General features: G+C 28.7%; 1 protein-coding gene and 1 pseudogene across 1 annotated transcript; both read left to right on the top strand.

The window, feature by feature from the left end:
* Positions 1 to 798: 798 nt before the first annotated feature.
* LOC101235298 (opsin-3) lies at positions 799 to 11,350 on the top strand. Its single transcript, XM_065803389.1, has 2 exons — positions 799 to 1,004; positions 9,939 to 11,350. The coding sequence occupies exons 1-2, from the start codon at positions 911 to 913 to the stop codon at positions 10,889 to 10,891; spliced, it is 1,047 nt and encodes a 348-aa protein (XP_065659461.1). The 5' UTR covers positions 799 to 910; the 3' UTR covers positions 10,892 to 11,350.
* Positions 11,351 to 25,651: 14,301 nt separating this feature from the next.
* LOC136083230 (opsin-3-like) lies at positions 25,652 to 26,569 on the top strand (annotated as a pseudogene).
* Positions 26,570 to 27,765: the final 1,196 nt, after the last annotated feature.

Raw genomic sequence — 27,765 nt, 5'->3', positions numbered from 1 at the left:
TAATAAAAAACCGTATGGTATAAAATTTAAGATATTGTAAACAAAACTAAAAGGAAAATCGGTTTTAAAAATAAGTTCAGTATATGTATTTTAAAAATATTAAACAAAATATTTTACTTTCAAAAATGTGCAATTTAATTTTTTGTCTCAAAAGAATGACCTTTGTTGTGCTACTTGGTACAATAACAACTGATTTTATCGTCTATCCGATTTGGTGTATAATTTTAAATGTCTTATTTAGTGTAATAATTTTAAACTTTCATTTGCAGATTTTACTGTTCCTAAAATCAAATAGATGATAGGGGCAGGGGGTGAGTGGAAAGAGGAAAAAAAAGAATAAAACACCTTTTGTTAATAAATTCTTCATGCATTTTTTAATTCTCAGAGGTATTTTTAAAGCTGCGTCTTTTCTTTTAGAATATATTTTAAGAACTATTTTTAAAATTAAATTTTTTTTTAAATCGTTTTTTTATAATTTTTTTTGACAATATGTTCACATTCTATAATGTTATCATTTAATTTATAATTTATATTTTTTCACAATCTGTCCGGTGCTAGTAGAAGACAAAATGTCTTATCTAATTTCTCTTATTATTCTGAAATAGAAAAATATGAAAATTACAGTTTCTATTTTTATACAAAAGTATAAAATAAAAGTGACAAACTTAAGTTCATAAAGCTCGTGAGTCTCATGAAGCCTTTACGATTCAATTTCATATAAAAAAATAATTACTTAAGAAATGAAGAAGATTCAGAACTCAACAAGATTTTAAAATATTAATTTTTTTTTTTAGTATAAAATTATTTTGACGCTGATTAAATTGTTAGGGAAGAGCGGGGCTAGCTGAGCATATGGACAGATTGGGAAATCAAAATATCTCAAAACCTACCACGACAAAGCATCTAATGTATGAAAGTTAGGGAATTAGAATGTTCACACAATGCGCAACAAAAGATTGCTGGAGTAAGATACACGGGCACTTTTTCAATCACAAATCAAAAAAGTGAAAATAATTTTTTTTCTATTTTTTGCTTAGATTATATTTTTCTCTCAGATAAATTTCCTTCTCAACTAGCCCCGCTCTATTCAACAACAAAATAAACAACAACAAAAATATATCACGAAACAAGTTTAAAAATAAATACACACGGATATATATATATATATATATATATATATATATATATATATATATATATATATATATATATATATATATATATATAGGTATATATATATATATATATATATATATATATCTATATATATATACCTCATAACATGGAATAAACTTCAAACATTTGTATGTTTTACCATGTGTCAAATAAGGATTCTTTGCCAAAAATTGCAATGATTGGAGCCTGGGAACAAAAAAGTCGAAAAATTTTGGCCACAACTGAACCAAAAGTGGGAGCTGCAAGTTGATAAAATACTTTTTTTTCTATTTTTAAAAAAATTTGTATTCATCAATAAAGTTTAAGTTTCATACAACAACCACATAGCAATCAAAAATTATGACTAATTAAAGTTTGAACCCCGTCACTATGAGGAGTTACAAATTTTATATTTTCATTATTTTTAAACGCTAAGAGATTTTTTAATGAAATTTAAAATTTATCGATAAGTACAATTTTATTTAACAGCAGTCAAAAAAATTTTTATCAACTTGTTGCCACTACGTTTGGTTCAGTTGTGGCCAAAATTTTAGGGCTTTTTTGTTATATATATATATATATATATATATATATATATATATATATATATATATATATATATATATATATATATATATATATATGTATATATATATATATATATTTATATAGACACTCATGTAGATCATATAAAGATAAGTGTAAATATTAGGTTTTTATATGTTATATGTGTGTATGTGTAAATATATACTTATGTGTTTGTGCATATATAAAAAATGAAAGGGTTGTATATGGTGTTTGAGTGCATTAAATGCTTTTTTTTCACATATCTTTTTAATATATAAATCAATGTTATGTTTTTCATATTTTCGTAAGAACCAAATTCCACAAACCTGGTTCCTAACAAGTAATTGAGAAGTCAGATTTTTTAGATGGTTTCAGCGGAATGTAATAATCGAGAATAGTTACTAATCGAGTATTTTGTTTCATATTTGTAAGAAATTGAGGAGAAAATTTCATCTTAATATTTCATTTTGAAGTTATGGTAGATTTTTCGTTCGTATTCGTTATGGGCATTAATTTCCTTAAGTAACATTTAATCGATCGACAGTGTATGATACCAATAAACCTCTTCCTTAATTTATAAATTGGATGCCTTGAGAGGAAAACTATAAATATGATAAATATTTAAATATAATATTGCTACATATAAATATTTTACTTTTGGAAACAACTAAACTTATCTTATCTTATCGATGAAAGTCAAAAATAAGATTAGTTTGTTTAAAATGACGCCTTAACATCAATATAATCTCAATAGTTCCAGACTATTTAAAAAGTTTATTCGTTTATATATGTTTAAAAAACTTATTAAACTTTTGATTATTTTGAAAAATTTTAATTTTCAATGTAAGTACGTAAGTCTATTTTATTTTTATTAAAGATTTTTTATAAAAAAAGTTTTTAAATAAGGTCAGGAACTAACATTTTCCTATACATATATATATATATATATATATATATATATATATATATATATATATATATATATATATATATATATATATGTTTATATTGAAAAAAACATTTTTCTGTTTTGTCCTTTAAAGTTGTCTGAAACATATAGTCATTCGTAAGTTTTTGGAATCAATTTGTCATTAAGTTAGTGACCGCTATAACCCTTTTTGGAATTTTATCAAGCAACGGAGTTGAATTGATTTATATTAGTCTTTTTATTTGCATTCATTTGTTATAAAGCTTTATATGAATAAAATTATTTATATAATTTATTTATTTCGCTAACGTGTTTCATTATTGGACATTATATTATTGTGTTTACACTTAATTTAAAGTTTTCTATATCAAATTAAAAGCAATAGTAAAAGTTAGTATTGTAGTTTATCCTCCTCTGGCTGGTCTATATTTGCCATATAGAGGTCACACACTATGACCCACGAAGATAAGTAGATAAGTTCAGCTCTCTAAAGAGCATTATAACCCGCTTTGCAGACCAAGAGTAAGTGATTTTTAAAAGAACGAAGGATATTAGAGAGAAGAAGTTGAGTTAGAAGGATTTGAATTAGAAGGATGGCATAGAATCAGCGGATAGATGTTGAACTAAATGTTAGAATGTTCAACTTATGCTCAATATCAAGATTAGGAACTCTTGTTACGTATGGAGTTTTATATAACTTATGTAAAAATAACAGCAAAAGTTGGTATTGTGGTTTATCCTCTTCCGGCTAATTGCCACATAAAGGCCACATACTAAGGCCTGCGAAAACGTGTTCAGCTCACTAAAGAGCGTCATAATCCGCTTTGCAGACCAAGATTTATTGATTTTATAAAGAAAGAAGGATTATGGAGCGAAAGTTAGAAGAAGTTGAGTTAAAAGATAGCATAAAGAAAGTGGACAGATCTTGCATCAGATGTAAGAATGAGTAATTTATGTTCAATATCAAATTCACTTGATAGGAACTTTTAAGGCTAATTGCCATATATGGGCCACATACCCGGGCCAGCGAAGACAACTTTAGCTCAATAAAGAGCATCATCACCCGCTTCGCTAGCCAAGAGTAAGTGAGTTTTGGAAGAACGAAAAAAGTTAAAGTGAAAGTCCGAAGAATTCGAGTTAAAAAGATTGCATATAGGAAGCGGACAGATATTGCACGAGGTGTCAAAATGTGCAACTCATACACTACACATAGTTGGCTAAAGCAATTTAATGTGCATGATAATTTTGCAATAGCAAAAGTTATATTGAAGTTTATTCTCCTCAGGCATTTGCTGTGCAGAGTTTTAATAATGAATGCAGTAGTTATATTTACAATTTGGTCTACTGTTCCACTATTAGGTAAAATATAGACATAGTCTCTAGAAGCTAAATAAAAAAAAACGAAGAAGAAAAAAAGAATCAAAAAACGAAAAAGCAAAATAAAAAAATAAAAATTCGAAAAATAATCTGGGCATCTCAGTTTAAAAAACGATTGTTGTTCATTTTTATATTAATTTTATTATCGTTGCTCCAGATTTGTGCAATTTCTAAAAGAAGAAAATCTTTTTTATTTGTTAGCTTCGAAATTTCGAATTCTTGTAACAGAATCTTTTCGATTTTGTTTTGGAATTCTACTAAGAGCGTCACTCTCGTAAACATGAACTTTACGTGGAATGACCTCATGCTGTTGCAATATAATTTATATAAAAGCTCATCAATTATTATTTTACCAATATAAAAACTATTTACAGAAGGTGATAAAGCAAAAAGAAAAAATTTAAATGTATTTTTTAGAGGTGGATGACGCGGATAAGAGCAAATGTATATTTTATTAGTGGCTGTACTTTCTCGCATTTATACATCATGTGTCAAGTAGATCTTCTTTTTTATTCTTACCTTGGGGGCAGAGATCATTTTTATGTATCCTCTCTTTTCAAATACTGAGTTGGTAGGTAAAACAAAGTGTATGAGTTTAGACCTTATTTTATCTGCTTTGTTGTTGGTGTTGTTTTTGTGGATTGAGCAGAATAATTGCGACCATTCTTTTGCTGTGGTGTTTTTCATGCTATTTTTATAATGATCTTGCCACCTGAAATATTTTTCGGGTAAATTTGTGTTTTTTTAGTTCTTTGAGATGTTGTATAAAGTTTTTGGATTGAGGTCAATAATACGAAGGCAAGGTCAATTTTTTAGTTGAATAGATGTCAGTGACTTGTTGGGATTGTACATTTGATTTTGAGTATTTATGAGCTGTTTCCCTTGAGGCGGTAAGGAGTTTATAACTTTTGTTAGGAGTGATTTTATACCGATTAGTTAATTTACCAGAAATCCAGGGATAATTACTTTTGCGGTATCACCTAGCTTTATTACGTCGTTGTTTGTGGATTCTTGAGAGTTTTATTTTTGTGGCGTATGTATGGGTTATAGAACATAGGTTGCTTGAATATTTCTTCGATTGTGAGATTTGTGTGGTTATTTGTTTTTCTGTATAAGCAACTCCATTTTTTTATAGTTTGGTGATAGTAAGGAGGGAGAGTTTTTAACGATTCTGTTGAGTGTGTGGTAAGAAATATAAGGTTTCCCTGGTTGGCGTTTCTGTAATTGTTGAATATGTAGAAAGCTGAATCTTTTCACGCTCCTTTTTCATTTTTATAAAAATGTTTTGAAATCCAACTTAGTTGCATAGATTGAAGTTTTTCCTTAACATCTATGATATTTAAGCCTCCCTAATCAACTGGGAATAGCAAATAGCAAATAGCAAATTGCAATAGCAAAAGTTGATTTATGTTTATGATATTATAGTGAAAATCCAAAAATTTGAAAGGCTAAATTATGTTTAGGTTTCTTTTTGCGTGTGGTTGTGCATTTTATTTCCTCTCATTCAATTACTTTTATAACTCGTCATTCAATTAACTTTTATACTACGGTTGGTAAGGAAGAATTCAATAAACATAATAATGTTTCCTGATACACCGTAAGAAGAGAGCTTATGGAGAAGACAAGCATGCCAAACTTTATCAAGACGTTGAGAGCAATAATCTTAGCCTTTCATATCCTTCTGATGCACGATAGAACCTATCGATTTTTACCATTAACAAATCAGCAATAGAACGAGAAGATCAAAATATTTATTGATGATCAGAAAAAAAGTTATTAGATTCAAGATAAGAGATTAAGTGTCTCTTAATTAAAGACTCAAAAAACGTTGCTTATAATAGTAAGAAGAATAATAGGACGGTAGTTAGACAAGTAAGATCACTCTCCAGAATTTTTGAAAATAGGGATAACAAATACCGGATTCCAACATGCTGAAAAACAAGACTCTAATAAGAAGTTGTTAAACAGTTTTGAAAGTATAGACGACAGCTCCAGAGAAAACTTCTGCAAAACTGTAACAGGTATGTTGATAGAGAAGCCTAAGTACTACGAACATCAAGCAATGGATGAGATTGTGTTACCAATGAGGTAACAAAATCTAAGCCGTGCAAGAAAGGTGGAATAACAAATTTACCCTTGTTGTAGATACTGTTAAAGATTCTCCAGAAGTCACGAGAGCCTAAACATATACACCAAACATGAGAGTAAACAGACGTCTGTTTTCTGGAGAATTGTTTTGCTGATTGATATGAAAGTAATGGTTACGATTGGAAATTGCAGCAGCATAATGGGAAGAAAACCATAAAGAAGAGTGAGACTTGACTTGGAATCGTCGAGAACGGAAATAAAAGATTCCATGCCAGCCTGAACCCAAGAAGTTACGTAAGAAGTACATTTTTTAGCAGGAAGACAAAAGATTTCTACCCAAGGGCTATCACGAAGAAAATCTTAGAAAGAGTTTCAGCCAGCTTTTAGGTAGTTGTAAAAGGTACAATGATAGGGGTATTCTGATGGTGAAGAAGAATGAGATAATAGTTTTAGATAGATCAAGCTGTGATCAGAAGGTGAGCATGGAAAAAATGAGCACTGACTAGGATCAGAAACAAGACATAAGTTGAGTAGAGAAGATAAATGATTTGGATTGCCTGGAAAGCGAGTTTGAAAGTTAATTATTTGTGTTAGAGATTGAGAAAGGCAAAAGTCGAATGCCTTGTAACATGCAGAGTCACTAACACTAGAGCCAAGCCGTTCAGTGTGGTAAGCGTTAAAGTCACCAACAACAACGATATTAGCTGAAAGATAAAGAGAAAGGGCTTGGTCAATTTGATCAGAAATAACATCAAAAAGAGTGCAGTCTTGAGGTAAAGGAGAACGGTATAGAACAAAGAGAATGAAAATAGAGTGAAGTGGTGTTAAACGAAAGCACATAAAAGAATAGTTGATGGACTCAAACCTAGTTTCATGACAAATGTGCGAATTCTTGCGAATCTAGATGCCCAGGCCAAGCATGTGGATGCTGGAGTCTTTAAAATTAAAAGAAGATAACCATCAATACTAAGATCACAATTTGAGTCAGCTGAACTCTAATTAGTCTCGAAAAGAGCAAGTAGGTCTAGTAAACTTTACAATAAATAAGATTCAACAGAATAAAAGCTACTTCAAAGATCACAAATATTAGTGAATAATAGATTTACAGAACTTGGTGATGACTATGGTTTTTTGTGTTTTACAGTTTTTGGTACTTTAGTCATTTTTAAATTTGTTAAAGAACTTGACTCAAAGCACAGATAGTACTCAGTACAGTATTCAATAATCCAAGTAATTGCCTCATTACTATTAATATAACCTAAGCCGCAACAATGGGCTTCAAATGTGGCCTTGACAATGCACACCAAGAATATGAACAGGGACACCATCCATGCGCAACATGGTTGGTGTTCCTGTTAGTATTGACTGTTAGTATTCTGATATTTTTCAGCTGTTAATGGAATCAGTCTTTCTGAGAGTGATCCCAGAGTTCGGGAAACCTAACTACCAGGTGGCCTCAGAACCATAAACCTGAGTTTTAGAGCTGTACCCTCATTAGGAATTAGTAGTATGAGTTGCCTAGTCATAAAAACAGAGACGCAAGCAAAAACCATGCATTGAGTCAAGAAGATCCAGCATTCAACATCCTAAACATTAAACAATGCCTTATAAATACATCTACGCCAGCTTAATAAATGAAGAAGAGGTGCAAGGCTAGTCAACATATAGAATCTGTTTACCCTTAAGTCTTTGTCTTGGAGGCCATCTACAAGACAGTAACCGGATGCGTCTATCTTCTGCCCAAGATGAGTATTTTTATCAAGACACCACCTCTAGCCTTAACTCAACCAAGAGCCCTAAAGCAGGGGTGTTTCAAGTCGAAATTGGTTTCTCCTAACCTTTGCCTAAAAAAGCTTATCCTACAAGGCAGCAGGTCATGAAGCGGGTTGTACAGGGTTGCATTTATCCAGTAGCAGGATAACCTGGTCTGACCAGCTGAATCATTTCTTTTCATTCAAAATAATTTTTTTCTGTCAAAAGTGGAAAATATTCTCAAGCATGTAAACATGTCAAGTATGGGAAACATTATTTTTATGTGCTAACTTTTGCAAAACGTCACAGAGATTGGAGCGCATAATCAAATATACATTCATAAACCACTCCCGTTAACCTTCTAATTAAGAGAAGTTAAGGTTTTAAAAATAAATTAAATTTTACTTAATTAGGATCATAACTTATTAAATGATTTTAAATCGCATCGAAATTTAAAATAAAGTTTAAAAGACACATCCCTAATATATATATTAGGGATATGGCTTTTTAGTACCTCCAGTTTCATATATAAAAAACAGATGAACTTTGGTTTGAAAGTAACTGAAAAGTCATTGGTTTTATTTTATTTTTGAAAAAGGTCACACACCATGACCCTTGATTACACACTGACTCCCATATATCAGTGAAGTTTTGTTTCTTCAAAATTATATCAAACTGGGTCTCAATAAAACCAGAATTTTATAGTGATTTCAAATTTCATAATCTTTTCTACTAAAAAATTAAAAAAAAAATATTGCAAACAAAATGTCATAAAAAACGACTTTTTCAATTTTTAGTTAAAAATTGTTGTTTTTTGTAAATAAAATTTAAACAACTTTTTTTTCTTTAAAACCATTATTTTTTCTTAAATCTCTATGAAATTCTGGTTCTTTTGAGACCCAGGTTAATACACTCTTGAGGAAGAGAAAACTCAATGATATATGAGAGCCAGTATGTAGTCAAGGGTCATGGTGGTTGACCTCCGATTTCCAAATTGATCAAAGTTCATCTGTTTTTTAAATTGGAAATTGGAGGTACCAAATATTCACATCCCTAATATATATATATATATATATATATATATATATATATATATATATATATATATATATATATATATATATATATATATATATATATATATATATATAAATATACATATATATATATATAAATATATGTAAATAATATTATTAATAAATTTAACTTAAATATATTTACATACACACTTTGGATAAACTAAAATTTTGCATTACTTTTTTACATAAAATAAATATAAATAAAAATAAGAACTAAGAAAAAAAGCATTTCTTAAGTATATTTTTGTAAATACATTCATACATACATTTCACGCAATTCCCATGTGCTTACAAAGTAGTGCAAAAATACCAATCTTGATCATTTTTACGTCTAAGGGTAAGGAGGTAACCATAGCTCTATCCACTGATTGATTTTTATTGATTACTGGGTTTTGATACTTGATTAACTTATATATGTGAACATTAAAACTTAAAATAAATAAAAATTTGAAATTCGCAATATTTAAAGCACACAAAGTTATTACGTAATTGAATATTTGAATACTTATTGTTTGATTGAATCGCTCTAACCATATTGACATGCGTAAATTAATTTAGAACAATAGCTTTTTTGACAGACATTTTGGAAAGTAGCTTAAAGTTAAAATATCTTTATTTATCAATAATATACAAATTAAATAATATTTTCTAAATTGAGTTTAAAAAAGAAAATTTGTTTCATTTATTTTATAAGAATTATTTTACTGCAAACTTTTTATTTTATGTTTATTTTTCTATTTTTTATGTTTACATATATAAGTTAACTAAGTAACAAAACCCAGAAGCAATACAAATCAAATCGAGTTTCTCAAATAATTAAGTTAAATTTTTTAAGCAAATTCAATTGATTTGTTTTTCTCATGAGTTTTTCTGTAAATATTTAACAAATGTGAAAGCATTTCTTTGAAAAGAATGCATCGTTTTTTTCTTAGTCTTTTGTTTCATCTTTATCTTTTTTATATTACTAATTTAAATTATCACTTTGTTTTTAGATTTGCTTCCAGTTAGTTTCTTAAACATGGCTTTAAACTTATTTCTTTTTGCAATACTTTTCACGTCAGTAATATTAAACGCTACAGCCTGTTATGTTATTTTGCTTAAAGTGAAGAAAAAAGAAATAACACATTTGTTTATTACCAGCATTTCGCTTACGAACATGATGGAATCGATTGTTGGATTTATTCCTCAAGTTGTGACTTCTAACAAACTTTTATTAGAACGAACTCCGTTGTGTATTTCAAGCGGCTTTGCAGTATTTGGCTGCGCTGTAACAAGCATAACTCACATAACAGTGCTTTCTTTTATTAGAATAATTGTCATAAAATATCCTTTTTTTTATTACAAAACCTGCAAGAAGATATGGGTTAAGGCAACTTTAGTAGCAGTCTGCTATTTGTACGGTTTTAGTTGGGCAACATTCCCATTGATTGGTTGGTCTAAATATGAATTAGATCTTGATAAAAAGCGATGTTCATTGGATTGGAAATTAACGCAATCAGACTCTGCATCATATTTTCTAACAATTTTAATATTTTGCAACATATTGCCGGCTATAGTTATATCAACAACATTATACACCAGCAAAAAAATTATTTCTAAAAGAAAGGCGCGCGAAGATTTTCAAAACCATCATGTGTCACTTGACATTTTAGAAAATGATTATTTAAAAGTATGTCTTCTATCAACAGCAACATTTTTCTTTATCTGGACACCTTACGCTGTTGTTGGTATTTTAACAATACTAAAGATCGTTATACCGACGCAATTGGTGACAGCAGGTGCTATGTTTGCGAAGTTGTCCACAATTACTAATGTTATCATTAATTGTTTTATTGTTAAATCGTTTAAAAACCAAGTCCTTGAATTAAGGTTCATTCAATATATTCGAAATATTAAAAAAAAAATTTCAGCGGTTCATCCTTATCATGGTTCAACCATGAACTGATTGCACGTGATATGGAGTTGTGAAGTATGGAGAAATACCTAAAACAATGTAGTGAAAGTTAAATTATAACCTTTTAAACGTTTAAAAAATTTCAAAATCTTCAAGATTGACATTTTTACAACAAAGGCTTCAAGGTTCAAATTCTTCAAGTTCTTCGTGTCTAATGTATTGGATAAGCATTTGAGCCGAATGAATTTATTAAGTTTTTTTTCAAAATAACAAAGAAATAACATATCTTTTCAGAGAAACCATAATTTATCTAATAAAAAGATTGCATAAAATTTTTAATAAGACGTTTTGATTGCTGTTTTGTTGTAGAAAAATTAGTACTTATCGTAAAGTGGCAAAACCGGAACCGTTAGTTTAGTTGTTTAAAAATATCACGTAGGTATATATGAACATGTGTGTATAATTTTTGTGTATAATTACTTAAACTAACATTAAAACATTAGGTAGATACTCAATAGTTTTTATTAAACGTCATTACAATAGTTTTTGAAAAGTTAAGGTGGTAAGCTGGTAAAAAAACATGAAAAATTAGGATTTGTTTTTTTTACTGTTTTGTATTCAAAATTTATCATAGATTTCAAAAATATACATTGTCATTGTATTTTTTTTTTTTATTTAAAAAAACATGGTTTTTTAGGGTATGGTAAAAATTTTGTTTTAAAAATTTTTGCGGTGCTCAAAAAAATATTAAAATCGGTCAAATTTATTCTTTTCTTTATTACTTAATTTCTATCTGCATGGGATATGCAGGTCTGTATGGGTTTTCTGCTTTTAAAAAGCAGTTTGGCGGAGTCACCCTAGAAGTTATAGTTATATCGATGAACTTAGTTATATAATTTAACAGTGCTTTTATAAAATTTTGTTCAGTACGCTTTGTTTATTTTTTATTTTTGATGGCAAATAAAAAGAATGTCGTTAGGAACGCAAGAAAAAGAAGAAGTTCAAAAAATCAACACACAGCTTTAAATAATAGTATTCTTTCAGCGGAATTTAACAAAAACAATGAACCTTGTCAAGTTTTGTTTTTAGCCAATGGAGAAAAAGAAAGTATGCCTAATCCATCAACTAGTTCTTCAAAATTAAATGGATCAATAAGCAAACTTTTACATATAAAAACTGACCCTGATGACTTTTTTTTTCTTTTTAACTTTAACAAATTCAAGGAGCTGCTTAGTAAAGTTAGTGCATGTCCCATATGCAGCAGCAGAGATGTAATTGTTTGTCATCAAGATCAAGATAAAAGAGGGTTTAACATTAAGTTTCAATTTACATGTTTGAACTGTACCTGGATTATTATTTGTTTTTCTTCTCCTCATATTCAACTACCAAGTAAAGATAATCGTGGTAAAAATCATTCGAAGTAAATGCTAGATCAGTTATTGCATTTCGTTAACTGGGTAAAAGACATGAAGCACTAAAAACTTTTGCGACTACTATGAATATGCCTGTACCACTAGTCCATTCATTATATGATGACATATATTGAAAGTGCTATTGCTAATATGGGTGATGCAGCCAAAGAGTTACGGTGTACATTAAAACCTGGTAATATTGAAACCGACATTGTTGATTGTAGAATAAGTTTGGATGGTTCATGGCAAAAGCGTGGCCATTGTTCGCTGAATGGCATTGTCACTGTTATTTCGACAGAAAACAAAAAGGTAATTATTTACAAGGTTTTTTCAAAGTTTTGTAAAGGATGTTTAAATTGGGAAAATCGAAAAGGAACTAATGAACACAATAAATGGATCAAAACGCATCAGTGTAAATTAAACCAATCCCAAAGTTCAAGAGCAATGGAATCTGCTGGTGCGGTGGAAATATTTTCTTCAACTATTGAAAAATATAGTATTCGGTACTCCCATTACATTGGCGATGGCAATACCGTATACTTTAAAAAAATTAAAGAATTAAATCCATATGGTGAAGATTTGGAACCTATAAAATTTGACGGTGTTCACCATGTTCAAAAGAGACTTGACACATGGCTCCGCAAACTTCGTGTTAGCATGAAAGGTAAAACCTTATTAAGTGGCAAAGGACTTAGCGCGAAGGGAAGATTAACTGATAATATTGTTAATAAAATGCAGAACTACTTTGGCATGGCTATTCGCCAAAATTCTCTTTCAAGTTGGAATGGTAACAAAAGTATCGCTTTGTATATGATGAAAAAAGGAGAACCAGCAATATTGTGGCACTGTTTAGGTAAACCATCTGTTAATTTACCAATTGCAGTGAAAACTGCAAGCTATCCAATTTTTAAGAATTTACGTAGTGATGATCTTTTGAGTCGCTGTTTAGATGGATCCACTCAAAACCCAAATGAGGCTTTGAATCAAATTGTGTGGAAAAGATGTCCGAAAGATACTTTTGTTTCAAAAACCACTTTAGAAATTGGAGTAGCACTTACAATAATAAGTTTTAATGATGGTATATCTGGACTTGTACGACTTTTTGATAAAATTAAATTGTCTTTTGGAACAGAAATAAAAAATTATAGGTTCAATCAAAAAAGACACACTTCGAATTCAAAATATGAATAAAATATCAACCAAAAAGAGTATGGAAAGAAGAAAACTGATTAGAGCAAAGAGAAACGGATATTTGGACAAAGAAAAAGAACTAGAAGGAAAGGGATCATATCAACTTATAAATTTTTGAGGTTTTTTTTTTTATGTATTGTTTTCTTGGATTTCCGAAATCTTGTTGTAGGTTAACGAAAACATAGATTTTGGAAAATCTATTTGAGCTTTCATCTTTAAATTTTCAACACTTGTTTAACTTATAGAGCACTAGTGCCTAAAGCAGAATAAAGCTATATACTCAAGTACTTAATGAGAAATCAGTTACTGAGCATTGAACTATTTATCTAAAAAATTTGAAATTAAAAGAATCTTCGCCATTTTGAGACGGTTGATCAATTTTTAAAATTTTGCTTTGGGCATTAGATAATTATATATTCTTTTACTGTAGCAAATTTCATACTGATACTAGTTATAGATCTCTTAATGTTTAAAATGTTTTGCTTTTTAGCTTATTTTTAAAATTTTTGCTGACTCATCAAAAAATAATTAATTTTTTGAAGATTTTTTTTTTTGTAATATTTATTTTTATGATGACTGCTGTGTGTGTTAATTTCAGTTTCAAGCAATAAATATTAAATATTCTAGTTTTTTTTACCACCTTAATTAACAAGTTATTAAGTCAATACACAATTTTTTTTTATCAATTTTTACCAATGTTAAATGTAAATTAAGATTGTCTATAAATTACGGCAGATTTTAGGGAGGAGGAGGGACAATGTTTTTGTGACTACTCATATCTATACTTTTTAATAATTGTTTAAAAGATATGAAACTAAAGAAAAAGGCAAAAGAAAAAGATGAATCTTTGTTACGAGAAAAGAAATAAAAGAGTTGATCAAAGCTTAAAAACATGCTTTCAGTAGTTTTGAAACATTTGGTTCAAAATTTTTGACTATTAAGATAGTGGCTAACAACAGAGTAAAAAGAGTTCAATTACAAGAGTGATATAAGTTTTAATTAATTTTTTTTTAGGAGAAATAATTTTAATTTTTTTTTTAATAGTAGGGAAGACCGGACTAGTTGCATCACATTTTTAAAAAATATATATTTCCTGTTAGATTTTAGATTTTAGGAACATATTATTTCAACATTAATTGATAAAATGTAAAACTTATTTATCCCACAATATTGTAACTAAAATTAAAAGAATAAATGTTGCAACTTACTAAACTCCGGGGCAAGTTTCAACAGCAAACGGTGTAAGTTGCAACTCAATACTTCGAAAGAATGATACTTGTATAGTCCAAGGTAATTATTATTTAGTTTGTAATTTATATCTCTTTTTTTTCAGCTTTCTTGTATTTGAAAAAAAGTTATTTACCTACAATTATTTTAGATTGCTCATATTTCTCTAAGTTTACAATACAATCCAAAAAGATTATTAAAACGCAAATTAGAATTTTATATTGGAACGAAAAAAACTATAAATACTATAGTAATTTTTATTTTGTTACAAGTTACAATAAGTTTTTTATATACGACGTGTTATCATTATAGTTAAAAAATCTAAATTTATTATAGAATAGTAAAAAAACTATTCAAAAAAATCTAGCTGCTTCTATCCCTACCGAACGAGTCGTTCTTAGGCTTGTTCCGCTATTTTTGTGCTATCAACATCTTTTAATCTCTCGAGTATTTCTGGTTTATTAAGGCATTTTTTTTCAAATCATTGTACGTCTTTATTTATTTACTTTTTTTTATTTTTTGAATCAACTTGTTGGATGCAATGTGTTTATTGCAAACTTGCTGCAAGCAGTTGGACCCACCGCAATTATTTTGCAACTTCTTTTTGAAAAGCTGATGGTTTGCAATATTAAAGGTTTGCTGCAGACACATGGTGCAGACAAATTAACTTCAGAGTTGGAATTGGAGTTGTTGCGATACAAGATATGGTAATGTTGATGTTGTTGGTGTATATTAAAAAAGTTATTGCTGAAAATATGTAGTTACTGGGGGTGGTTAGGATGTGGTACTGAAATAGATTCTGCTGGTTAAGATGAAAACTCGATTTTAGATGATGGTGGTTCAAACCTGTTAATAACTTTGAGTGATGTTATGTAAAAACAAATCGGTATTTTTAAATTTATTGACTGTATGAGTTTATATAAAAAATTCACCAAAGCTAAAAGGTTTTACTTGCAATTGGTATCAAGTAAAAAATATTATTTGAGAATAAAAGTTTAGAAAATATTAACGGGAATGCGTAATTAAAGTTCTTTTCTTGGAGGTTGTTCATCGAGGCTATTTTCCATCATACCCCCAGTTGTTTGCATTTTTTTTATTGGTAATGAATTATAATATTTTTTACGTAAAATTATTATATAGTTATATAATTATTATATATAGTTTATTAATTTCAAACTATTGGTAATCGTTATGGATTGGATTCTATAAGGGAACCCCAACCTATTTTGTTACACGTTTTATGCTTTCCTAATCAATCACTTTTTTGTTTACGTGTTTAGACATAAAAATTAAAAGTATTTAGTTAGGTTTTAGTTTAAAAACAGTTTATCACAGAAAAAAATTTAGGCGTTTGTAAAAAAACGTAAAACATTCGATGCAAAGTGCTAAAATAAAACTCATGAAATGTGCAGAAACTCTGCCTGCAATATCTTTTCGTTAAATAAAAAAAACGGTATTACAGTAATTACATCAACAATTTAATTTTTAAATTTTTATGTAGATATCCTCAAGATAGGTCACAACCTTAAATAATATTATTTCTTTGCCATTTAGTTTCCTGATTGTTTGAGTTTCACCCATTGGGCTTCATTAGCTGCTTGTATTAATAAATCACTCAGTTGAGAAACATTTTTATGCGTTTGCTAGGTACTAAAGAATGCCTAGCTTTTAAGAGGAATGGTCCCATAAAAGAATTCCTTTGAAAAAGCTGCTTCTTTCAATCTGCTGTATTCTCATGTTTTTGAATCGTATTTTAGAAATAATTTGGATCCTGAATTTTAAAAAAAAAGATTAGACTTTTTCAAATAAACTATATTCTTACTGTCGCAATAAAATGCTGCCTTTCATCACGTAGCCCAATTTATTGAAAAGAAGAAATTTTACACAAAATCTAACCATTCCAGTTTAAACTAATTCTTAAAATAAGTAAAACTCTTGCTAGTTAGAAATTTCTTGCAGACGGTAATGTGGGATTTTAGAACCACGAGAAGTTAATAATGTAAACTTACCGATAAATTTTGATACAAAATATACCCGGTAAATTTTCTTGTAAATAACCTTTAAGTTTTAAACCTGAAAGGATAAATCTTCGTTTAAAAACAGTTTGTTTTTTTTAAGAAAAATTTAGAAAACCATTTTGGGGATGTGCACTTATTGAGTTATTTCCAAAACTTTAACCTAATTATCGAAGATTACTTGCATCGAACACTAAGGCGTTGTCTAAATCAACTTGGATATTGAAAACGGTGTACGGAATTGAGTATTCAACCAACCAGCCATTTTTGAATCTACCTTTACTTCAATACATCTTTTTAAAATACGTCTCTCCATATTCCAATGAATACAAAATAAGGAAACATAATTTAATCGTTGTTTCGTATTTCTTGGTGAAAATGTCTAAATTAATGAACTTCCCTCATTAAAGAGCATTAATTAAAAATGGAGAAGCCCCAATCAATACTGAATTAAGGGTAGGGTTTTATTTTTATAGGGGTTCTCGCAATCAGACACCGATTCAAAATAAAAATTTTTTGAAAAAAATAGAAACTCTGTGAATTAAATCTTTGTTAATGACATTGTAAGAGGTCTCCAGCTTTAAAATAACCATGGGCTTTAAATAGTTTTAATCCTCCACTGACCCCGATTTGCTTTATGAGCAAATATTTTTAATAGAGACTATTTTATCTCTAGATTTCTTTTTTCATATTGCAAACTTTGAATAGGTTTTAGTTTTAGGTGATTATTTTACGATTTATACGCAATATTCTGATGTCATTAAAACTTTTCTCATTACATGTGTATAAAATAAACTTTATCTCAAGTTTTATAAAAGAATTGTCTGTAGATTAAAAAAAACGTAGATTTCTCAAATTATATATTTTAACAACTATACTAAATTTGATAACATTTTGAATATTATATGTTTAATTCAACAATTAATATCTTCTTTCTTTTTAATAAAAAATTACAAAATTTACCAGGCGGTAATTTTTCAAAAATTACTGGTAAATTTACCGGAAAATTTTCCGTTAAAGTTGCCGGTAAATTCACTTACTTAAATACTTTAAAAAAAATTTACTTGCTTTGTTGCAAAGACAATTTGATGATTAAAAAGTGCCGCATATAAAAAAAAAAAAATTTACAATTGTAGACGCTGTGCTAAGCGTCAAATGAAAATAGTGAACAAAACAAGAAAATCAGTTACATGGTTGGCAACAGCATTAATGCTGTAAAAGCAACACTTTCTCATGTCATGTTTTTAAAACAAAGTTAAAACTTGTAAAAAACTCGACTAAACATAGTTTAAAAAAAAGTTTGGTGTACACAACCTTGTCGTTGCTTCAAAAGACCTAAAGCAATTCATGCAATGATTCATAAAGGTATTCATTTGCGTTAAAAACGATTTTTACTCACGTGAGTCACAAAGCAGAAAAACATATATATGGACAACAATATTGTGCTGATATGCATTCCAGTTCACTCATCACTGCATTTTTATTTTATTTTATTTTTAATTTTTTTTTAATTTCATTTTCAGTATAAATATTTATTATAAGTAGTTATAAACTTAAATATATTTTATTTAAAAAGTAAGATTTTTATTTATATTTTTTTGTTAATATAAAAAACACATTTGAGCGGAGGCTCATAGAAGGCCGCTAGGTCAATTCACCAAGAACCGCTAGAACATTAAATAAAAACAAAATAAAATAGTTAGATAAAAACGTAAATAAAGGTTTTTAAACAAAATGTTTAAATATTAAGAGCCGATTAAAAGTAAATATTCAAAAATATGGAACTATGTCATCAACCGTAAAATTAATTTTTCTAAGTTTTCATTTCCAGAAATATTAACTTACGAAATGGAATGCAAGATTTGCTAATATTTAGTTTAAATTTTGGAAATATATATTATTTCATAATATAGGGGAAAGGCGCCTATGATGGCATACCGGTCATATTTCCATTAAAATTGGTTTTGGTAAAAAAAATGATTAGACCTACATGACTATACTGACTTTACATTAGTTTTAGTGAAAAAACGTCCCTTGTGCACAGGTATTGTTTTTATAATCAACAAAAATCGATTTTGGGATGTGCTGTTGTAGTTTTATTTACTTCATATATTTAAGATTGTGATTTTACTATTAACTGTGCAGAAATGAAATTTTCATGCATTTTATATTCATTTTTAGGTTTGGGGGTAATATCAGTTTGTAGCCTCTGCCTACAGATTAATCTGTAGGAAGAAGCAGGGGCGTAATATCAATTGATATTACGCCCAAAGATTTCATCGGATTAAACACTAAACTCAACTTTAGCCATGTTGTCAGTTTCAACGCTTTTGCTTAGTTACAACGGTTTTGTTTTTTATTAAATTTTATTTATTTGAATTTCATGCTATATTTTGTTATACAATGCTCTTATATCCGAACGTTTTTTTTGACTTCGCATAGGAACACTTACAATTAGTCCAAAGACTAATCCAATATAGCCTTCGTTATTGACCACATTTTTTCTTACCAAAGTAATACTCAAGCGCTGAGTTGGTGGTGGCTGAATTAGAACTTGTACCGCTCAATAGTTCGGGTTTTAATATTTCATTTGACCTGTAACCATATTGACCTGTATACCATATAAACATATTACCGCGTTCGCAGAACTAACATTACATTTATACAATCTGTGATTTTAAAGTATAAGTTCTGCATAAGAATTTATACTTCACAATAAAAGATTGTTTTAATGTTAACAGCGTACCAGTAATTTCTGGTTTCAAAAGAATTCTTTAGTAACAAATCATCGATTACATGAAACCCACTTCTGGTTTTTAGAGATTGTTTTAAATCCAGATTTTTATAAACAACTCGTTCCTGTAAAATGGCATGAAAAAAAACCTTTGAAAACTAATTAAAAACTGCATCTTTTTGTATTTTTCTAACCATTTTCAAAAACTCATTTACTCAAAATGCTGACAGTAGTTGGACCAGGTGTTCTTCACCCGTGAAACAAAAATTAACTTTACAATTCAAATGGCTTTATTACTTTAAATACTTCAAATAACGGATGTTTTTAAACAAAAAGATTATTGTCAACGTAGAGAATATTTATCATAATCTGAAAACATTTTTCCAAATCCTTCATAAATTAAAGTTTACCTTAGTAAACTTTAGTAAATTAAAGTTTACCTTAGTAATCATATTTATCAACAGTATCTTAAGATTATGTGTAAGTGACTTTTTTTTTTAATAAAGTTGCAACGTAAATAATAAAGAAAAAGTATTTATAATGTAAAAGCATGCGTTTTACGATGATAAATACTCATGTTACTGTTCTGGTAGGCAGATAAGATAATTACCCAAAAAGAAAATTTGATGTTGGCCAGATGTGTCATTAAATGATAGCCATACTCAATTTATGGGATGAAATAAATATAAGTTGTGGCTACGGTATTTATACCGCATAGATAAAAGCCATGCTCATCGAGTAGCCGTGGTGCAGTGTTTAGAGTTCTGGCTCAGAACCCAGAGGTCCGAGGTTCGACGCCAGCTCCAGCCCAACAAGCAACATTAGTACGAAAGGAGGCGTAAACTTTCTGTTAAATGCTCTCCCGCGGTGCTCTGCGATAAGACCGTATGGACTTCCGGGAGCACTTAAATAACTCAGAAAAGAAAAAAAAAATAAAGAATTATTTGAAAAAATAGTCAAAAAATAAAAATATGTAATTTATAATAAATTTTTTAACAGATTTTTTAACCCGTATTTACCTACTAGAAAGAGTGGAAGTTAAAGTGAATGAGTGGTTTAAAAATCCTGTAGCAAAAATAACTTTAACAAAAAAGTTTAAAAAAAAGAAGTGATTAAAATGAACACCATTTTTAATATGCTAATACAGGGGCATGGAGAGGATTAAAATGTGCTGGTGCAACTATCATTTCGGTCCCCTACCCCCGCTCCCTCTACCGCTTGTTATGCAAATATATATATATATATTTGTGTGTATGTATATATATATATATATATATATATATATATATATATATATATATATATATATATATATATATATATATATATATATATATATATGTGCGGTGTGTGTGTGTGTGTATATATATATATATATATATATATATATATATATATATATATATATATATATGTGGTGTGTGTGTATATATATATATATATATATATATATATATATATATATATATATATATATATATATATATATATATATATATATATATATATATATATATATATATATATATATATATATATATATATATATATATATATATATATATATATATACATGTATATTTATATATACAGTGGAGACAAAATAAATAGCACAGATTGATGTTCAATATGTAATGATATATTTTCCAGAGATCTGAGTTTTGAGATCTAAACTTTTTTAGCCTAATAAAATATTAGTTTTAGAAGATAACATAACTGAGTAAAAAAATAAAGTAACTTAGTTAAAAAAAAAGTACAATCATATAAATGATTTAGAAGTACAGAATAAGGGGGCAATTTAAATAGCACACCCTGTACAAAATTATTATTTCGTCCTTTTGCCACCAAAATCATGGAGGTTTTTTGTATAAATAGTTTAGAAAACGTTATTAGAGGTAAATTAATATTTAGTGGGGTATCCTTTTGAGTCAATAACTGCTTGACAATGACAGCCCATTAACGAAATTAATTTTTAGAATCGTTCAGGCGTAATGGCGTCCCAAGCAGTCTTTGTTTCAATCCAAAGTTGGCCTAAATTTGTTGCAGTTGACCGGTTTATGTTTCTGTCAACTTCCTCCCACAAATTTTTTATCGGATTTAAGTCTGGTGACTGTGCGGGCCACTCCAATACATCAATCTCTTTAGCGTTAAACCACATTTTAACACTTTTGGCGGTGTGCTTAGGGTCATCTACTTGTTGGAATTTCCAAACCAAAGGAAGATTTTCCTCGGCATATGGCAACATGACGTTTTCTAGTATTTTTTTGTACATGTGTTGATCAATTGTCCCTTGAATTCTATGCAACGGGCACACACCATGAAAAACTGCCCCAAACTATCATATTGCCACCACCATGTTTTACGGTCTTAAAAGTATACCGAGGGCTGAGTTCTTGGTTTTGGGGACAAAGAACATATTGTTTTCCGTCGGATCCAAAGCAATTAAACTTATACTCGTCAGTCCAAAGCACATTTTGCCAAAAACTTAAATCCTTGTGTATTTGCTGTTTTGCAAACTTCAAACGGCTGACGAGATTACGTTTTGAGACCAATGGTTTTTTCGGACAACCCTTCCAAATAGCTTATTTTCGCGTAAGCGACTTTTAACAGTGCTGACAGACAGATGGATTTTTAAATTTTGAGCAATTTCTTCTTTAATTTTTGGTGCGCCAACAAAAGGATTCAGCTTAGCAATACGGACAATGGTTGCGTCTTCTCTGGGGGTTGTCTTTCGTTTGCAAGACTTGCATTTTTTGTTGCTTAATGAACAGTATCGTTAAATAAATTAATAGCATTGATAACCTTTTTTACGAGAACAACTCAGTCTTCGAGCTATTTCAGAACTGTTCAACCCTAGATCTTGAAATGCCTGTACTTATCCTCGAAAGACATCCGTTCCATGTTTACCTCGTCCCATAGTTGATAGATAATGAACTTTTTATTTTTTTTTGCTAAATGAGTTACAACAATATCTTTTAAATACTTAGTAGAATAATTATCTTTTGATATAATAAAAGAATTTAAGTTTTGTTAAATAAAAAGTAAATGTGTGCCTATTTAAAATGAGCGCAAAAAGTTATACACGACCGCTTAAATGCTCAAATTAGTATTTTCGTTCAAAAAGGTGAACATTGTTGATGCTATAAAAAATAGCAGCATTTGTTATAAATACAAAAAAGTCGGCATTAATTTATTTATATATGGGCAATTCCGTAAGAGTGATCATCACTTTCACGGAACAACGGCACCAGCAAAGCTGTTTTGTTCAGAAGCGGTAAAAAGTAAGCTACTTAGAGTTAATATTTGAAAAAGTAAGCTATTTAGAGTTAATATTTTAAAAATATCTAAGACTTTAATACTGTTTGCATAGTAATTATATCTTTAGAATATTTTTCTGTAAAATTAGCAGCTTCATGTATATACTCTACCTCCGACATTTTTTGTTAGTTTCAAAGAAAGCTAAAGGTTTCAGAAATTTGTTTAACGGTGCTAAAACAAACTGTAGGAATTTTTCAAATAACATTATCCAATACTACATGAATAATTTGCTTTCAGAATTGTTATTCCAAGGGAGATTCGCCTGCCTCACTCATTTTACTCTTATTATTATTGTGAAATTATTTTCTGCTACCATTCTTCAACAATTTTATTTCTATATCAAGGTTAGATGCAACAAGCTTAACTTCATTCTGAATTGCTTTCCAACTGTTACGAATAGCTACTAATTTTGAAAGTAAGCTTTTTATATTTGAAACTTCCATATCTTAGGTCGCGTTACCGTCTTGAATGACTTAGTTGCAAGTATCAGTTAAAGGTACTGACATAAGAAATATCCACGAATCCCTTTTCTAGTTTTTGGTGTAAGATTTAGCTGGAGCAAGTCTTCCAAAGTCAGCTTTACTCCTGGAATTTTAATTATAAATGGTTTAACACTCTTTATTCAATGTGACCACCTTTTGTCAAATATGCTATGAAGGTAGCAACCAATACGCTTAGATAATATTTCCGACCTTTTTGGACAAGACCTAAATAAGGGGAATATTGTTTGCATAGTTCCGACAATCAGCGAGTGGAATAGCATTACTTTCTAACGTATTTCTAGTAAAATTTATTTTTATATTTAATTTTAAATTTATATATAATATATAATATTTGAGCGGAACAGCATTACTTTCTAACGTATTTGTAGTAAAATTTATTTTTATATTTAATTTTAAATTTATATATAATATATAATATTTGAGTGGAATAGCATTACTTTCTAACGTATTTGTAATCATTTAAGCAATTTTCGGACAATTTTTGTCACTACAATCCACAAGTTTCAAAAATTACTCCACGATTTCATATTGCGATTCATGGCAAACTAGGTAAATTAAAACAAATGTTGTTCGCTTAACATGTGATGAATCTGTTGTAGAATCCACAATTACTGCGTATTATTTTGTAGAATGTCTTTCTTCCTAAACATGCTGCTTAATAAGATAAAAATAATTAATAAAATCAATAAACTCATTTTGGGAACCATTTGAGAGGTAATATGCTTGCAGTCTTTCGCCTATTTTTTTGTGACTCAGCTACTTTTAGAACATGTTCCTATAGAATAGGGTCCCAGTTAGAAAGCAACTCGATCAGACCTAAAAATTTCCATTATTTGATTCACCAAAGCGTTGCGAAAATCCCTGAAAAGCAAGGCTATATTCTCTTAGGAACAAAATAACATCAATAATTTTTCTCAATATTTGGTACCATTTTTCCGATTACACTTTAGTTGATGATTCAATAAAATTATCAATGCTGTTTTGCATTGAAAGACGTTGTTCTATTTCACGCCATTCTAGGTTAATTTAAAGTACTTGGTATTATCTATGCCTATTACTTTTTCCATGATCTGGAATCCTCTTAAATAACTTCCAACAATTGCACCACTGTTCCAAAATAACCGGCAAGGAAAACAATAAAAAGAAGCTTTATGCTTGCTTCATATAAGACAGTGTCGGGTACGCTGTTCTGCATTAATGTTTCTAAACTTTAATATATCTTCTGGAAATTTTTGATTATTATCATCTTTTTGGCAATTTTAAAGAAAAGTCAATATGACCTCTTGTAATAAAATTATTTATTTCTGATTGAGGAAGACATTTTGCTGTGATGAGCCCAATGTCAAGTTTTGTACTTGATAGGTGAAGTCAATGATTACTTAATTTAAATTTTTCTGTAGCACTCCAGGTCCAGGATCTGAATAAGTATCTAAGGCAATCATATTTGTAAAAGAAATCAATCCAAGTAAGAAATTGTTGGAAAAAAGAAAATTTTCAAAGACTAAAATGAAATATTTTAATTTTGTGTATCAAATCGATAAATCATTGTTAATAATATTAATTAAAATCTAAGATGTTTAAGAAATATATAAACTAAAGAAATGAAGTAAAAATTTATTTTTATTTCATTCATTTTACGTTCCCATATTTTATAAAGTTTTTTTTTAATTTAATACGAATTAACTTTGCAAGTTAGCATAGGATAAGCGAAGACTAACCAATGAGAAATTGCGGTGTCTTTCTTTCTATTAGTTATTTACCTCTACATTGTTTTTATAAGACCAGAATATTTAGAAGTGAAAAAAATTTACTTCAAAAGACGGTTTGAACTAATGAGAGTTCAAACCGTCAAAACCCTTAAAGTATATCACAGACAAAAAAAAAACTTTGTTATAATTTAAAAAATATTTATATATACATTATTCACGGGCTACTAAACTCTTATAAGCCCAACTGCACCCCCCTTCCTCTCATAGGGCGAAGAAAAATAATATGAAAAATAAAAAGCGATCACTATCAATAAAATGCTAAACAACGACTACAGGTAGAAGATGTTAAAAAAGCTTCAAAACATCATTGAAAGCTAGGAATATCATTAAAAAAGTTTTGCGTTCATTTTCAATGTGGCAAAATTGACATTGGAAGGATTCGCGAACATCCAGTTAAATGCTCATCCGCGGTGCTCTGTGATAAGACCGTAAGTACTTCTTAGGGCTATATTCTTTCTAAACCAGCCTTCTGATATCTTACGTAACTCTTGTTTCAGTTTCAAAGGTCTCCAATTAGAAGAATATTAAAAATATTCTTCTAATTATTTTATTTTATCTTTTCTATTTTCATCTTTTTTATTTTACTAACTTAAATTACTGCTTTGATTTTAGGTAAATCTACTTCCACTTAACTTCTTAATAATGACGAGTAACAACTCTGCTTTAAGCTTATTTTTTTTCTCAATACTTTTTACGTCAGTAATATTAAACGCAATAGCCTGTTATATTATTTTATTTAAAGTGAAGAAGAAAGAAATAACACATTTGTTTATCACCAGCATTTCGCTTATAAACATGTTGGAATCAATCATTGGATTTACCCCTGATATATTAACATCTGATGATTCTTTTAAAAAACGAACTCCGTTGTGTATTTCAAGCGGCTTTTCAGTTTTTGGGTGCGCTGTCACAAGTATAACACACATATCAGTGCTTTCTTTTATTAGAACAATTGTTATAAAATATCTTTTTTTTTATTACAAAACCTGCAAGAAGATGTGGCAGCTTTAATAGCAATCTGCTATTTGTACGGTTTTAGCTGGGCAACGTTTCCATTGATTGGCTGGTCTAAATATGAATTAGATCCTGATGAAAAGCAATGTTTATTGGATTGGAAATTAACACAATCAGACTCTGTATCATATTTTTTAACAATTTTAGTATTTTGCAATGTGTTGCCGGCTATAGTTATATCAACAACATTATATACCAGCAAAAAAGTTATTTCTAAAAGAAAGGCGCGCGAAGTGTGTCAAAATCAAAGCCACGAAATATTTAGAAAAAGATTATTTAAAAGTTGGTCTTTTATCAACAGCAACCTTTTTTTTAATCTGGACACCTTATGCTGTTAATAGTACTTTAACAATATTAAAAATTGCTATACCAACACAGTTGGTGACAGCAGGTGCTATGTTTGCGAAGTTGTCCACAATTACTTATGTTATCATTAATTGTTTTATTGTTAAATCATTTAAAAATCAAGTACTTGAATTAAGGATAGTTCAATATATTCGAAATAGAAATAATAAAATCTCAGCGATTCATCCATGTGATGAATGAATTATGACCTACAGTTAATTGCTCCAGCGTAACGTTGTAAAGTTGCATCAGCGTAATGTTGTGAGATTGTACTGGCGTAATGTGGTGAAATTTTAAAAAAAAATTACTTAAATTTAAATATCTACCATTTAAACGTTTGAAAAAATAAAACGTTGGTAACAAAATATCAAAGATCGAAGACTCTTTTATTACCCGCACATCCTTTATTGTTGCGATTGTTACTTATATCTGATTAGCATTTGAGTGCAATGGATTTTTTTTTATTTATGAAAATATCAAGAAAAATATCGTATAAAAAACTATAGTTATTATACAACAAAACCTTTAATATTATATAATAAATTATACTATATAATATATAATACATATTAAGTAATTTTTTTATAAAAATATCAAGAAAAACATCATATAAAAAAACTATATTTACGATATAATAAATAGCATAAAAACTTAAATATGACATTTAATCATTGTTTCATTAATGAAAATATAGTATTTACCGCAACATGGTAGAAAAAAACACTTTGTGTGCGTCCATTAACTTAAATAGTTTTTTTTGTATATTAGTGTGCAATTATTTAAACTAACATCAATACATCTGGTGGACGTTCAGTAGTTTTTATTAGACATCATTTCAATAGTTTTTGAAGAATAATAAAGTAAGTATAATTTTAAAAGTAAAGTATAATATATGAAAATATATAAAACAAACTTTTAGACTTAGTAAAACTTGTCAATTGAAAAATCTAGAAATTAATAATTGATATTTTTAATTAGTAAGAGTATTATTTTTTTTTAATGTTACATTACGAAACTATTTGATCAACTCTTAAGATCTTTTATTATTTGAAATTCAAAGGAACGAAACTAAACTTAAAGCAAAGATAAAAGATGAAGATAAAAATCTTTTAATCATTCGAGTATTTATATTCCACACTTTTTAATTTTATGCCTAGGTTTTAGATGCAAAACATTTTTGAAAAGCTCCTGCTGGTAATTTAACCAATTGATATGGTTTTAAATAACTTTCATTTGATATTGTTTAATATAACTTTATTTTAAATTTTCTTATAAATAGTCGTGTTTGGCTGGAGGCAAGATGACTTTTGAGTCGAGTTATGAGCTGATGCTATACTATACTGTATGTAAATATATATATATATATATATATATATATATATATATATATATATATA

The sequence above is a fragment of the Hydra vulgaris genome, chromosome 08 (genome assembly GCF_038396675.1).
Source record: "Hydra vulgaris chromosome 08, alternate assembly HydraT2T_AEP".
Taxonomy (NCBI): Eukaryota; Metazoa; Cnidaria; class Hydrozoa; order Anthoathecata; family Hydridae; genus Hydra; species Hydra vulgaris.
Note: the sequence above shows the minus strand (reverse complement) of the source record. Positions and strands in the feature narration are given on the sequence as shown.